This window comes from Aquila chrysaetos, chromosome 24 (assembly GCF_900496995.4).
Source record: "Aquila chrysaetos chrysaetos chromosome 24, bAquChr1.4, whole genome shotgun sequence".
Taxonomy (NCBI): Eukaryota; Metazoa; Chordata; class Aves; order Accipitriformes; family Accipitridae; genus Aquila; species Aquila chrysaetos.
This window is the reverse complement of record NC_044027.1, coordinates 13,927,059-13,943,218: the sequence shown is the minus strand read 5'-3', so window position 1 is coordinate 13,943,218 and position 16,160 is coordinate 13,927,059. Positions and strand designations below refer to the sequence as shown.

General features: G+C 38.2%; 1 protein-coding gene across 14 annotated transcripts in view; it reads right to left on the bottom strand.

The window, feature by feature from the left end:
• SPTAN1 (spectrin alpha, non-erythrocytic 1) overlaps positions 1-16,160 on the bottom strand; it is a 53,220-nt gene that overhangs the window by 25,928 nt on the left and 11,132 nt on the right. For 6 of the 14 annotated variants that reach the window (XM_041119978.1, XM_041119976.1, XM_041119981.1 and 3 more), the window contains exons 4-24: positions 15,922-15,990; positions 14,814-14,954; positions 13,510-13,656; positions 12,751-12,884; positions 11,824-11,968; positions 11,575-11,729; positions 10,158-10,293; positions 9,486-9,587; positions 8,567-8,704; positions 8,009-8,119; positions 7,439-7,516; positions 7,112-7,267; positions 6,559-6,763; positions 6,248-6,429; positions 5,188-5,431; positions 4,744-4,866; positions 3,737-3,954; positions 2,904-2,996; positions 2,401-2,535; positions 1,749-1,897; positions 335-394 (exon numbers count right to left, since the gene is read on the bottom strand). In XM_041119978.1, coding sequence (XP_040975912.1) covers positions 335-394; positions 1,749-1,897; positions 2,401-2,535; positions 2,904-2,996; positions 3,737-3,954; positions 4,744-4,866; positions 5,188-5,431; positions 6,248-6,429; positions 6,559-6,763; positions 7,112-7,267; positions 7,439-7,516; positions 8,009-8,119; positions 8,567-8,704; positions 9,486-9,587; positions 10,158-10,293; positions 11,575-11,729; positions 11,824-11,968; positions 12,751-12,884; positions 13,510-13,656; positions 14,814-14,954; positions 15,922-15,990 — 2,921 coding nt within the window. The remainder of the gene's footprint in view (positions 1-334; positions 395-1,748; positions 1,898-2,400; positions 2,536-2,903; positions 2,997-3,736; positions 3,955-4,743; positions 4,867-5,187; positions 5,432-6,247; positions 6,430-6,558; positions 6,764-7,111; positions 7,268-7,438; positions 7,517-8,008; positions 8,120-8,566; positions 8,705-9,485; positions 9,588-10,157; positions 10,294-11,574; positions 11,730-11,823; positions 11,969-12,750; positions 12,885-13,509; positions 13,657-14,813; positions 14,955-15,921; positions 15,991-16,160) is intronic. The other 8 variants (XM_030000767.2, XM_030000761.2, XM_030000763.2 and 5 more) reach the window with 3 other exon arrangements.

Sequence of the window (16,160 nt, the reverse complement as noted above, 5' to 3'; positions counted from 1 at the left end):
CTCAGAAAATGCAAGAGATGCTTTTTAAAGAAAACAGTCTAGATATCACTAAAGCCTCATTTGGTAAGCAAAATCAGCATAATGGAAAATAACATCATCAACCAATTTAGCAGCACAGAGGTGACCAACAAGATAAGCAGCTAGCTGGATGGCTGGCTATAAGGAACACATGAAACACATACCATGACACTCATCTAAACTAAAATAATTCACATTGCAGAAATTGCTTCCTTCATGTCTCTTTGGAGCAGCTTTCCCAAAGAAAGAAACAAAGGGAGAATGAACAGTGACAGTATGGAGACAGCATGGTTTAGAAAGGGCTAATCCTACTCACAGTTCTTCGACCTGTTTCATACGCAGAGATACACTGCCGACTTCCTTAGTTATGAGAGTCCTGCACAGACAGAGGGAGCACAGCAAATGCATGCAAAAAATTAGTCAGATTAACAAAAATAATGAAAGCAGCAGCTCCATCCATGGGTTGTCTGTGGTAGGAGATGGTTAAGAGTTCACATTTAAATGGAGAAAATTAGGTGTCATTCAGAAGCAAACAAAGCAAATCAGACCAGGAGTACAATTCACATAAGGAAACCTCAGCAGTACAGTTGAACTCTCTCTATAAGGTCTCCTCATTTCCTGATCATTGTGCCATGTGACTGTAAACTAAAGGGTGGTCCCCTCTCCTTGGCTCTAAAATAAGGCACCCTGTTCTAGTTCTTAAAAGCAGCATGCAAACCCATAGAGAAAGTTTCACATTATTAAAATCCTGAACAATGCATCACAATTTTCCAGCATCCTTTCTTCTCACTGGTACAAGTATTTTTATTATTTTGGTTTGGTTTGGTTTTGGGGGTGGGGTTTGTTGGTTTTGGTGTGGTTTTTTTTTTTTTTAAATTCTAGAGCTAAAGCTAGTAATTATTGTATGTCGCTGTAGTAACTGGCGCCTCCAAACAACTGAGTGGGAAGCAATTCTCATGTAGAATGACAGCGTAGCTGTACAAACAGATGGGAGTATGCATAAAACTTTCAGCTTTGGCTTCCAAGTGGCTTGATAAGATGAGCCAGTAGCTCACAGCTATCACCCACAGCACTTGCTTGAACTAATCTACAACTACCATGTGCTTTAGGTGGTTATTACCAAGCAGCCATGCAGTTTTCTCTATTTGCAATGGCATGTTCCTCTTTTAAGAGAGGGGGGGTGGGGGGGCAAAGAGGGTGGCACGTTTTAGCTTATGTAATGGCAACAAATAATGGCACCACATTTCAGGAAAAGAGGTAATGAGCTAGCACCAAAGTAGTCACAGCTCCTAAGGAGGTCACCTCCAGAGGCAGCCCTGTATAGGGAGGGTACTGTACTTTATGTAACCAAATTTAAGAAAGCTTTTCAAAACAGATCACACATTAAGCAGTGACAATTACAAATACAAGAGCTGCTTAGGACAGATATAACTCACAAACAAGTTTAAGTTGTTAGGTACAACAACAAAAGAAACACATAAAATACTGAAGTCAGACAGCAAGTTGAGCTCTAGTGTCATGAGTTTTACAGTTAAAAAATGGGAAAAGCAACAAGAAAATCTAGAATAAAACAACTGAATATGGTGCCCCTGGTAGAGGAGCCCCTTGTTTTGCTCCAGTTAATTACTCCCTAGTGTAAGAGGCATCAAGTTAAACTTCTGGCATATGTGAGGCAAAGGCCAAGCCAGCAAATGCTGGATGGATGTCATATCTCATCAGTTAGATCTTACTGGTTGTCAATTTGCTCCTGTCGCAATGCTATGCTGCCCTGCTCTTCGAGGAGATTCTCTCGGGATGCAGACTGGGCAGGGTCTAGTTTCTTCACATAGGCAGCTGGTACAAATCCCTGACGGTCATTAACTTCAACCTTCCACCAGTCCTAGAAAGAAAGAAGAAAAAAAAAAAAAAAAAAAAGCAGCAACCACTGTGAGGCAACCACTAAGCATAAAGTATGCTGAGCAAGTGAAAGCTGCAAATTAGAGGCTTCTATTAACGCAAGAAAACCAGTGATGCTCACAACAGTTTTCTCTTTTTATGGAGACCATTTCAAACAAAATATCTCTTGAAGACATCAAGGTCTTACTTCCATGTCTCCTCTTGTGTTTGGTCAAAAAATTCTTCAACAGGAGGGAAGTAAGTTTTCTCACAGACACATGCCCTATAGCATATGTTGTTTATCTGACTTAGAAAAGTTGGCAGCTATAGAGGAGTCATGAGAATGAGCTGAAGTGGTATGCTGAAGTGCTGAATGGGAACATGGACTAAATGTGCAAATTCTTTAACTTTGAATGCTCTTACTAAAAAAAAAAAAAAACGCTCCACAGAAAACACAAAACCAAGTGAGCCAAAAGCAGCTCAGCAAACCAGAAGGCAAGAGCATACCTTGTTGGTGCTGTTGAGTAAGGTGAGGATATCTCCCTTTTTCATAGTCACCTCCCGGGGACTCTTCTCTTGGTAATCATAGAGTGCCAGAACAAGCTCTTTTCCAGTTTCATCATCTGTAGGAGCAACTTGTTGCTAATGAAGAAGAAGAAAAATGAGTTGTTCCATGTTTATTACAATCAATGTAGTTGTCCTAAAAAATACTTCAGCCTTAGTAAAGCTACTGCAGTGCCTTAAAATGATTCTTGTTGAAATAAATGTAATACAGATAGACTTATTTTCGGTGCTGTCTGGGCTTAAACCTTGAAAACCACCACATTATACTGTTTTCTTCCAATGCAACATAGCTGCCTGTTATGACTATAAAAACAGACCACTAAATTTTTTGAGAAAATCAAGAACAGTCTGCAATAAGTTCTCAAAAACAACAACTGTTATTAAGCTTTGTCTTTACCTTTTGCTGACCCAAGAATTTCAGCAACATGATTAGCATCCTTCCTTACCCTGCATGACTGGGCCTGTTCCCTTAACGCCTGTATGCTACTGCCGTAAGCAGAAAGATCAGACATCAAAGCTTCATGTTTCTTCAGAAGAGCCTGAAAGCAAAAGATAAAAAACAACGTGTACACCTAGCCTTTTTACAAATACTACTCTGCTTAAAATACATGCTTTGGCTCCATACACAGGTAATGTGGGTTTTTCAGAGCTGCCAGTCTTGTGACTCTCATGAGAATAAGTACTTCTATTTATTCACAGGCTAGATAATAGTCCAAATGCTTCTCGTGCTTTTCCTCTACCTTATCTCAGAAACATTGTTTGTTGTGACCAGGAATACCACATATCACTCTGGAAGTAGTGTTAAGTTTGACAGTATGCCTTTAAACTGCACTTCGTTTTGATGAAATGTCAGTCAGCAGTGTCTGGGACATGGTGTTTGGCCACAGAATGATACCAGTAAAACAACTCTAGACAAAAAATTACTTCCAGACCAATGAACTGCTGAAAATCAGACCTGCACTGAAATGAAACATCAAACGAGGAATTTGCTGATATTAGTCGTCTTATACTTTACAAAAACCCTATTAAATAGGTGAATACAAACATAAAGTTTCCTTACAATTGGTTTAATATACTGAAGAGCAAAATTTCACGTGCAATAATGAAGACACGGGAAAAACTGTCATCTTTGACCCTAAGCCAAAATTCAGTTTGATGAAAGAATCTTCTGCCCTTTTTCTTAAGAATCCTGAAATCAGCAGAGCTCCTTACTTTTCTACCACTGGACAAATCCTCACTCTGTTTATGCAAAACTGTTTCAAACAACAACCTCAAATACCTCAGCAGAGTCTTCATCTTTTCCATAGTCTGTACTGCCTACAATGGGCTCCTTTTCCCTCATCCAGGATTCTGCCTCATTAGCATCAGCAAAGTACTGCTGAGCTTGCAGGGAATCCTCTAGGTCTTGTCGACGCTGAGATGCTTTAGCTTTCAGAGAGTCCCATTTTTGGTTTAGCTCATTCAATTTGATTTTCACATCGTCAGCTGCAAAATGTCCTAGGTAACAGAAAGAGAGGGAACTGAAGGACTTAAGGAGACATAAGTAATACACACTAAAAGATTACTTGTACTTCTTGAAAGTCACAGAAATTAGACCCATTTAAACCTATGTAGCCTATTCTGACTAGAATAGTGAAAGCACAACTCAGCTTGTCCTTTTGCCTCAGACTGGAAAACACTGTACCTGTCAATCAAACCGTACTAGGAATATTTGAATCATTAAGAACAAAACAAGCCACATCATAACATTTCTTCTCAATGATGAAACAGGAAAGGTCATCTCTTTCCAGTGGCAGAGTTTTGACAGCAGACAAATACTATTTCAGACATACATTCTGAATCCTGGAATCACCGAAATGTTTTTAGTATTCTGGCATTAAGAGCACCCAGTCAGAAATAGATACATGCTTATTTAAAAGCAGGAATGACTCTTACTGTCTTTGTGGAGGATCACCTCTCACATCATGATTATGTATATCAGATACAAACCTTTAATAGATTTTAAAATGGAGACTAAATATCATAGGCACAAAGCTGTTGAATACAGGGCTCGTATGTGTTTGTCAAGAGCAGATGGAGATCTGTGAAAATCGTGACAGGTTCCCACCAAGGAATCTATTTTCAGGTGAAAGAAAGACCAGAAGTTCATTCTGCTAGCAGGTACCTGTCTAGTGCTTGGATAAAAACAGGCAGTAATTCTTAATTGTACAGGGCCAGAGAACAAAGTCCAGCACAAATACCTTTGCATTTCTGAAAGAGAAAGAATTAAAAAACATTGAGACATACCCTCTTCCACCATAGCATTTCCTTTCTGTGTGACTGCTTTAATGCGGGGCTCATGGCCTGCAATTTCTGCCTGCAAAGCCTGGTGCTTCTTTAGCAGATTTTGGACGCCAATTAAGTCCTTGCCTGAAAGACATAAAATAGTTAATCAGCTAATTCAGAGTCATCAGACTAAACAAAAATTTCAAGGAAGCTGCAACCAGTGCTAGACAAACTTGCAGAAAAAGTACTATCACAATGAAGACAGAGCACTATGAAAACTAAGTTACCCGTTGGAATTGTAGAAGTAACATAACAGTTAAAGAACCACGGGCAATGGCAAATATGTAACTCCAGGCAATGTTAATTACAATAAATATTTCAGAAATTTCCAGGGAATGTTCCATAAAGAGACAAGAACGGAGCAGTTCTGACATCTAAATCCTGGAGATATCGGGATGGACCAACCTCGGTTTGTTGAAGCTGCAATAGGTTCTTTTTCTCTAATCCAGGTCTCTTCATCCTCAATATCACGGAAAAGCTGCTGCAGGCGAAGAGAATCTGCAAGTTTCTGCTTGCGAGCTACCATGGGATCCTTTAGAGCTTCATAACGAGCTACTAAAGCTTCTTGTTTCTTCTTGATATTGTCAGCATCAAAGTGCCCAGCATCTTGGAACTGGCGTGCCTGGATGGTAATGCCATCTATACGATCCTAAAATTAATTCAGCAATAGCATTATGTCAGAATTTCTGTAAGATGGCTGCAGTGACTGAAAACATTTTCAGGTCTTAGCTAATAAGCTATGTTGTGACAAAAGAGAACCTCAGCTGCACACTGCCAGTGCAATAATTTTGGTAATAATTACATCCTGGATAATATTCAACACATTATGTAAATGTAATAGGTTTTAATCTGTCAATTTCATAAAATAAACAAAAGATTCTTGAAATTACATTAACTTTACAGATGCGCTACTCTAGATGAACCATTTTTCAATTGTTAACAACTGGTAATTCCAGTTGTGGGAACCCAGATTTTGTTGATTTTCTTGGCGTGGATTTAATTCCCCTAACGATCATTTGCAAACGAAGGAACCATTTGCTGTAAAGTTCTATATTTAAAAACTGATCTGTTCTCCCTCCCCTCCCATTTCTTAGAGCTATATGAAAACAAACTGAACAAGAATAAGCTGTTTGCAAATGGAGAGTCTAAGCGGGGAATTATTTCCTACACAAAGGACAGCACATCTTTTTAAGCTGGTATTCACAGCACAGAACACTGCTGTGCTGTCAGCAGGTCACAGTATGGAATTATTTTACTTTTTCAAAAAGCTTATTTTTGTCAAAGTCATGAAGATACTCTTCTTGGAGACATACACTTTGTTTCAGTTCAAAATTATTTCTGATAAATAAACTGTAAAGCCCAAAGCCACAAAAATAATTAAAATACAGACCTGCTAAGGTCTCTGGAGTGAATACTTTTGAGTGAGCAGATCTAAAAAGGCAGGAAGAAAAATTATTTCCCTTACCTGATGGGCAGCAACATCTGCCTCTAGCAGGGCATGTTTCTTCTGAAGATTCTGAACATTAGTAAGATCTTTTCCATAATCATCAGAAGCCAAGTGTCCCTCTACTTCATACAGCCATAGCTCAATGTCTTCCACATTGCGATTAAACTGCTGCTGTTGATTGGCTTCACGCAGTTTTATACCTGACCAAGACAGAGTGGCAAGAGGAACAGATGACTTAAGTTTTCCACTTCATTTAACTCACTTCCTGTCTTCTCCCAGCTAAACTCTCTAGAAAAAGAATTGCCCATATTCTTCTGAGCAAGTCATACCTTTGAGCTCAGTGGCCTCCAGAAGTTTTTTCCACAAGCTGATAACTTCATTCATACGAGCTGCCACTTCATCAGATGCATAGTGATTGACATCAATCAACTTCTGGCCAGCTTTCTCCAGTGCATCAATACGACTCTGATTAGCAGAAAGCTCTGCTTCAAAAGCCTGATGTTTCTGAACTTTACCTTGCAAGTTTGATGGATCCTACAGATGAAGAAAGAAAAAGAACCTTTCAATCCAAAATTAGTATCTATAGGTCCCTGAAGAATTTTTAAAATTAGACTACATTTATATACATGCCAAGATGTCACCAGAGGATTTGGTGCCAAAAATATGCCTTAAATCAGAACACTTAAGCTACTGAATAAGCATGATTACAGTATGATGGGAAAATTCCCCTTGGGGTCAGGAAGAAATTACAGTTCCTCCTGTTGCCATTAATACCGCCCACTATCAGCAACATTTTGGCTGACACTGCTTCCTATCATTAGCCTGATTACATTAAGCCTGGTATTGGCTTAAAATTACTCTACCATTAGTCTTTGTGTTTACCTTGTATGCCTCATCTGTTGCAGTTTTCATTTTTTCATTAACCCAACTCTTTAGCTCATCAGAGTCTCGGAAAAACTGCTGCAGATGGAAAGAATCTGCCAGTTGAGCACGGCGGTACATAGCTCTCTCATGAAGGGCATTTCGGCGGCTCAGCAGCTGAAAAAAATAAAAAGGTTTTTAAATTCTTCAAGCTTGTAAAAACCACCGCTGTATCCGTACTTTTGGGAGAGCTCCTCTGACTTATCCTGTATTGCAGTCATACCATTTAAAATAATAAAGCAGAACACGATTTGAAGTCTGCAGTCCAAATCTATTTTGGATACTTACAGCATCTCTGCGTGTAGCAACATCATCCATGGCATAATGGTTATTCTGAATCAATTTAGTAGCAAACTCATCTAAAGCCTAAAGAGAAAATGGTTTCCGTTTACTTGGTGTAATAGAAATTGTGCAAGTTTACTTAGTAGTAAATTCTACTTAAGTAGATTAAGTAAATTAAGTAGTACTTAATTCTCAAAAGTTTATCACAGTAAAACTAACAGAAAGCCATTAAGATAGCTATTGTTACACCCTTTTTTACTGTACCATCATCTTACATGCGGAAGAATGCAGATTTTTGACAAATCATCATCCATGCATGCTGGCATGGTATGCAAGCACTGGGTTACTCAGGTCTCTGAGGCAGCAATTGAGCTCTATCCTATCTTTTCCACTATTTTCCATTTTAGAGACAATACACATAATTTAGAGATAATACATCCCACATAACAGCAGATCATTCTGTAGAGCAAACCCCATCCTTCTCTATCATGCTGCAGCAGCATCTCCTCTCCAGTCAACAAATTCACTTGTTTTATTTCTTGCCCATTTAATGATCACCTAATGTAAATGTCTTACTGTGATTTTCTCCTCTTGGGCACTTAGGGATTTCTCAAAGTCTTCATGCTTCTTTAGAAGAGCCTCCACACTATCCAGAGAATCACCAAGGTCTTCATTCAGCAGAAATGCCTAAGGTAAGGAAGCAAACACATTTTCATGTTTCCGTGCTCAGCTACTCTAAGTCAACTCAAGCATGGCCAGTGATGTTTCATACCATATGATATTATTGAAAAGTAAAGGATGATACACTGGGATGGTGTTCCCTGTACACCTCTAACAGCCAAAGATTCTGAATAATTCTTTTTAGCTTCTTATTCAAACAGCATTTTACAAGAGTTAACACACATAAAAGCAATCTCAAGCCAACTTGTCACAACTAATAGCTTCAGCATTAGATGGAAACAGTCATTGCAGCAGCTTGGGCAGTCAGATAAATAACTCTGCACAGCACCCTGCTCACTAGTGCATGTTTAGTGGCAGCCATTAGTAAATACTAGTAAATTGTTTTAAGTCTACAGAAGACTAGCCAGAAATGAAAATCAACCATATCTGGAGAGTTCAAAGATATGCACTCACTTCTTGTTTGCTCATCCAGTTGTCAACTTGTTCAGTGTCTCTGTAGAAAAGCTGCAGGTCCATGCACTGTTCATACTGTTGTCTGCGAAGCTCCCATAGTTCTAGCAAGGCAGATCTTTCATCTGAGAGGATGGTCAGCTAATGGATTGGGAAGAGGAATATATAATAATTTTATTTAACAGTCCTGGTTCATTTCCATCTCAATGTAAAAATCAAGCTGTGACTCTAAAGAAGTGGTTAACTTGGACTGAAAATTACCTCCTGTGTAAAGAATCATTCTGTTACCAACATCATCATCCTCATATAGGGCAAGCCTTTTCTCAGCTTATCAAGCTTGCCTAGTGGCTACAACCTTCTGACTTCAGTCAGAAAACTCTGCTTTTCCAAATTAAATCTACACAGAGACATTTAATGGACAACCACTCTCTTTTTGACTGCAGACCTATTTGTAAGAGAAGCTCTTCAGCAAAACATCCTGCTCTCTCAGCCTCTGAAATCTTTTTGGCCCACGCTCACTTACGGCATTTGAACTGTCTGATTGACCAATGTTTCAATATGCAGACTTCGTAAGAGGCCCCATTAGTTTGAAAACCAAAATTTAAAAATACTACATATTTACTGACACTTCTGATAGCAAACCTAAACTTAGATAAACAGATAACCCATTTTTCTTTTGGTGGAAAGATATATTAATAGTTCCTAATAGATAGTACTAATAGTCCTAATAGTTCCTACTAATAGACAGGCAGAAGCTGTCAATTTGAGAATGAAAAGCACACATTACTTATATGCATTAAAAAAGCCCTGTAACCTAGAGGGATGATACTTTGCAGCTTACGATCTTAACAAGAAATGAACTTTTAAATTAAGGGACACAGAAAAGACAAAATTCTTCTAGGAGCTCTTGCCCTCAACTTACCTTTTCTTTAACTTCATCAGAAGCATAGTGCCCAGCAGCAAGCAAAGCCTGGCCAGACTCATCAGCAGATTTAAAGCTATCTTCATGGGCATCAATTTCTCCCTGTGAAAGGGGATGTGTGTAAGCTGTTACCAACATTTATCTTAGAACAGAGTGTCAGAATATGAAAACTGCTATTGAAAATAACACAGAGACAACAGTCTGGACACCTGAATGATAAACATTCAACTATCTTTAAATACCTTACATTTAACATGAAAACTAGAATGAAATGTATTACCTTATGATGCAGATAAGGTAAGTATAAATTCATATGTTAAAATGAAACTAAAGGTTGGTTTTAAGCTACACTCTTTCTGCTTACATATAGGAATTCCTTGTGATGGAGAGCTAAGAGTCATTAGTACAACTGACTGCTATGAGGTCTAATAATTTTTTGTAAAATATTACCATAAGCATTCTTAAAATACTTACTTATTAGTGTATATCTACTATCAAGAAACAAAGTAAAAATATTAAATCAGGACAGCAATCTAGTACTGTGTTAGTTGCATGACCAACTGATTCTAGTGATACAACTTCAGCAGTTCTGACTTGGAGACTGCGTTAGACATATGTATCAGTTGTTGAGGGTTGCTAACCGGACTTGGCTGTATAATATAACCTTTATACCTTATGTTCCTGATGTCTATCTAGAAGGGCTTCTGCTCCAGCCACGTCATTGGCAAGTTCATCAGCATTTATCAGAGCCTTCATCTCAGTCACCCAGCTGGTGAGGTCTCGGAAGTCCGCAAGAAAGCGCTGCAGCCTTAGGAAAGCAAAAGCAAAAATGGTTGGGAATAATTTGTTTGCATGGTTTCTCCATCCTTACCTCAAAGAAAGGGTTACAAACATAAAAGCTGTTCCTCAGATAGAAACAAAACAAGACAATACCAAAATGCAATCAGAATATTAAATAACTAAATATGCTCTCAGTCAAAAAAAGAAGCCTTTTGAAGTTAGGAAAATGCAAGTTTCAAAATCAATTTCTCAAGGACATGTATTGCATATAACTTACAATGAAAGTAAAAGAAATATTCCTAACTACAAGCCTGTATGTTGAAGACAACAGAAATCAAAAGATAGTTCTCAAGCAGAGTGTTTCAAGATAGCCCACGGGACTGCTTCTGTCACAACCAAAACACAGTGTGTGTGTGGGGGGAACAGACAGAAAGTTCCAACTGCACATGCCTCAGCCTTAAAACAACATGCGAACAAATTCTCAGGTTCCTTTCAGCATGCTTTTACAGTTATTGCCTTTGGCATGTGCTTAACACTTATCAGCAAAAGTGATCAGTTTCTGTTTCCCTTTTAAACTTGCTGTTAATTGATCTGAAGAGATTATGAGAGGGAAGGCAAAGGAAAAATGATTACTTGTATGGGTCTCCACCACCATAATTCTTGCATCATGGGAAGGAACAAACAGCAGAAAGACAAAACCAGAAAGGATGTAAACTAACCACCATATTAGGATAAGTTTCACTTTAGTATGGCTTCTCAACAGTGATCTAACAGATTATGTTCCATAGACAACCAGGCTAGTATAGAAACAAGATTGGATGAAGACAAGTCCCACAGCAACAAAGCAACTATCACAGAAACAGGTACTTCATTTAGTTTAGGACAATACATCAAGCAATATACCATACTTCAGCCTTCACAGAGAATTATAAGGACTCCACAGTGAACAGATTTGTAATATGTGTATTAAAAAAACCCAGCAAAACTAAACTATAGTCAGAAAATGTACTTCAAAATGCAGATATCAACTCAGATGGGAAAAAAGGCAATGTCCTAAAAACATCAAGATGTCTATTTTCATAATTGATCCACATCCAGAGAATGACCAAAAGCTGTATTTATTTATCATATAAATATTTCTTTTACTACAAGTTATTGTAAAATATAATTTGGTGAACAAGACTACTTCTGAAAACACCAGAATCATCCAAAAATTTTGGAAACAGCATCCCTTTCTTTTCCTCCCAAGAGCCCTCTTCCCAAATTTGAATAAGGAAGAAAGGTTGTTTCAGCATGATAATATTCCTACCTGTAGGAGTCATTAAGGCGAGCATGCCTCTCTGCTGCCAGAGTTCGGATCTGTTCCCAGTTGGCAATCAGCTCCTCCCGTTTCACTTGAATTTGAGAAGCATTTATTGGGTGAGACTGCTGCAAACGGTCAGCTTCTGCACAAAGGGCCTTAACCTAAACCCAGTCACAAACAGTGAGTAAGCTTCCAGTCTTTTACAAGCAGGTTACCTTGTTTAAATTGTAGGTAAAATGCATCTCGTATGGGTACCTTATCTTCCAGAGCTGCAAGATCTCTTTCTAGGCCTTCGTGCTTACGCAATAAAGCCTGCACACTGGCTAAGTCTCTGCCAAAATCATCTGAGGCCATCAACTGCCCTTTCTCCTTAATCCAGCTGATTGTTTCATCCACATCCCTTCAAAACAAAGCAGAAATTGAAAGCAGGCTATCTTGTATGGGAAAAGGAAGGAAGCAGGATGTTTTCCTGTATGTATGCCAGATATACTGGCATACAAGCCCGTATATATAAACACTGCAGCCAACTACAATCATCCTTTAAAAAAATAAAAAAAGAAAAGCCACAACAGGAAAAAAAAAAACAAACCACAAACACCAAAACCCTAAAAAATTAGACTTTTTTTTTTTTTTTTTTTTTAAATCTCAAAAAACCTTGAAGCATATTGGCAGGCCATTCTTCAGATGGTGTCACTAGATGTGAACAAGGAATTATAGCACCACTGAGCACCATCACCTAGTAGGTCCATTTCCCACTCTGGACCCTTCTCCTACTTAATTACAGCAAATCTCAAAATGCTGTAGATGGAGATGAGGATAGAAAAAACACGCTGCTCAAAGACCACCAGAACAACTGGACTGACATCCATCTGACAACAAAAATCCACTCCTTCTAAGGCTCATCTAGGACAGAATTGGAGGAAAAAACCCTCAGAGGAAAGGGAAGCAAAACTGTCATTAGCAGGAATGAACAAAACTGCCAAGTGTTGAAAAGCTAAATCAGAATGACTATTCTAAGGTAATTCTAGAACAACAAGGTCCTCATTCAACAAGTCACGAGGAAGAGTAAAGCAAAAATGTAACAGACAGTAGCTCTTCTCATACTACTGTATGCAGCTGAATGCCTCATTAAACATCCACACAAATATTACATCACTTCAGCAGATCCAGCCAAGATCATACCTGTTGAAGCGCTGAACTTCAGCTGCCCCAAAGAGTTTTCCTTGCCTCTGAAGGGCAAGCCCCTTAAGACGCTGCCAGCTTGCATTTACTTCATCCTGTTTGGACTTTATCAGTTCCTCTTCAGGGTGTTGTTCCTAGCAAGCAAAGGGAAAATGCTATTTTCATATGTTCTGTGGTTTTACATCCATTCACAAAACCTTGAAACACTACTGCTTTTCAAGAAATCAGTTTATAATTACTATACTTTCCAGATGATCACTCAATTCAGCAGTTTCCCTGAAACCTCAGTGTGTAAACATTCAACGCTCTTGCAGTACTTTAAGTTTCCCTATGTACTAAGAAGTCAATGGGAAGAGGGCTGTAAACAGTATCTTTTTTTTCCTGGAATGCAATACTTCCTGCCCTGTCTTCATCCTTGATCAAGCCTCAGATGACATACCAGAAGAGAAGATATATTAATCCTGGTTGTCCGAAGGAAATACATTTAACCCCAAATACAACAGTTTCTGTTACTAATCACTACTCTCAACATTTTCAGGAACATTCTCAGCTGGGGCAGTTACTCAAGCTGTTCAGCAGAAGAACAAATTAATCAAATGATGACTACTTAAGATTAAGATAGCCAAGTATCTAAGCACATGTAGAGTAAAGCTTAAAGATCTGCTACCAAACCAGGGGGAAAAAGAGGAAGTTGCAGACAAAAGCTTGCTGTGTTATACCAGACTTGCCAAGAGAGATTTTCAACACATGAATGTTTACCTGGATAAGTTTGCCAGCAAACTGGTTCACTTCATTTACTCTTTCCTCATGAGCTGCAAGGTCTGTCTGGAACTCTTCAAACTTCTTTTGCAAAACCTCAACGTGCTCTAAGTCTTGCCCAAGCTCTTCTGAGGTCACTATTGCTTCCTAGCACATCGAGGGAAAAAAAAAAAAAAAGTGAATTTTCAGTTTATCCTATGGGAAATCACCACTAAAAATCAGGAAGCAAACTGTCCTGATTTTGAATAGGTCAAAGACAGTTACAATCACCATGTTTGAAGTCAGATTTAAAACTACAAGGTTTCCTCCATTAAACTCCACTCCCCCCCAAGTCTGTCCATTATTGCAGGAAACATGCAAGATCACTAAGGGTATTATTTTTTCATCTTGCTTGCTCTTATTCATTTTTCAAGTTATTGAATATAACCAATTCTTCTCTCTTAAGTTTTCTGTTCTATGCACGATGATCACTACTACAACAACCTAAATTACTGAAAGAAAATATGCACAGAGAAAACATGCTTTTAAAACTACAAAATGATTGCCCGTGTTATTTCAAAGTACACACAGTGACTAGAATTTGTTCACATTTTCAGATTGTTTATGGGCATTTGCTGTAGGCTTCTGATGCAAGATTTCTTTATGAAAAGTGCACCGTCATATACAGTAACAGTTATGCAGGGTTTACAGTTTGAACCCACAGTGACACAAAATAGCAAACCATCATCAAGAAAACCCATATGATCATTTTGTGGCTTTTTTTCCTTGATAGTGTGGTTTGTGGTCTGTTTCCTCAGAGTTCAAAGAATCAAGAGCCAACAGTTCTCCTGCAGCTAATGTCCTTACAATTTGTATCTAAAGATATTCCAATCATTAAGTAATTATGTACACACTGCTTGCTGGTTAGGCTGGCTACTTTCTATAACAGATCATTTAGAACATTTATAAAAAACATTTGCTTTTACATGTTGTAGATTCCCCTTACAGGAAACGTGAATTTGATTACCATGAGAAATACAAAGGTCTCCTCAAAGCAAAGAAAGAATCGATTATGTTTAACTATGCTCTCCAACATGCAGGCTTCCTCTTAGTCTAGTACCTTTTTTTTGTGGCTGCAAAAGAAGGAATAGTAGTTTGCATACCTACTGCTTATGCAATATGAATAAACTAAATAAAATGTATAGGTGCCTTTAAAAGCTCTCTGTGACAACCTGAACTCCAGCAACTCTATGTTGATAGAAAATTTCCACACAAACACATCAAATTTCCCATCAAGAACACAGCAGAGGCAGATAATAATATACCTTGTCATTGATCCAGTCCAAGACATCTTCACATTCCCGTAAGTATTGCACCAGCTTCTGTGCTTGCAACAATTTGACTCCCTTCTCTCTCATCTTTTCCAACAGTAACTCCCATAGTCGGTGCAGCTCCTGCAGCCGAGTCTAGAACAATAGGATGTTGTTACTAAAATCCTGTATCAAAGAAGATTAGATTTATTCCCTTCCTGACCTTAACAGAAGATTTTTTTTTCCCCAAAGTTGTACATCCTAAACCTTACTTTCGACAAAAGGTGGACAAACCTCATACAATTCCATCTCTAGTCATTAGTTTTCAAATGATGTAAAGTGATGTAACAACACAAAATTAGAAATTACTGAACTGAGTGTTTACACACTTGTTATTAATTAATGAAGCTATCAAATAGTTATCTTTACATAACTATGAGGTAAACGTTTTAAGATAAAATTTGATTTAAATTCCATGCTAGCGTGAAGTCAGACCAAACATTTGCTGCTGTCCCCTTCAAATGTTCAGTCTTTTACATGGAAGTCAACTCCCAATAAGTGAATCTTGTCTTCATTTGGGATTTATTTTTATTTAAGATGACACATTTTGTTTCAAGCCAAACTCATACCACTTTACAGTATTTTAATCATTTCTCTTGGCACTAACCAGTTAATACATTTAGCCAACATTGTTAAGTAACATAATACTGAAATATCAGGAGCAATTACTAGTTTTAATATTGAGTCTCTGTCTGGCTGCACTCTACCTTTCAAAACTGTTGGGAGCAACCATAAATTTTATAGACAATTAAAAGAAAAACCACACTCCCACACAGGCACACAACTTGCAAAACAGGAAAGCATCTGCTCCACCCATCATCTATAACGCTTTGCTCATCGAGATCTGAAACTTGAAAGTCACGCTAGAGAAGCTTTTGAACATCTAGCATGGGTGGATACCCATTTAATCCATTTAGAAAGTTCAGTTAGGTAGGTTTCAAGGGAGAAAAGAGCTCACTCTATTTCCTAGGACTGCCCAAAAGGATAGTGCAAATTGTCAACCAAGGAAGAAAGAAGACATTGCAAAAAGAAGTTGCACTCCACAGCCAAAAGTTTCACCTACTCGTATGTGGAACCCAACTTGGATAGCTGTAACTATTGGGCGCTGTGCAGTCCGGTATGGCGTGAAAGACTGAACCATTAAAAGGCAAATTACCACTCCAAACAGAACACAACTTATATTAAGCAGCTAAGACACGGTATTATTTAAGATCACCCAACTGCAAAGCTTTTTTTTTTTTTTTTCCTATTTGTGATAAAGATTATACAATCACAATGAGGTTTCTAAAATAATCATTACCT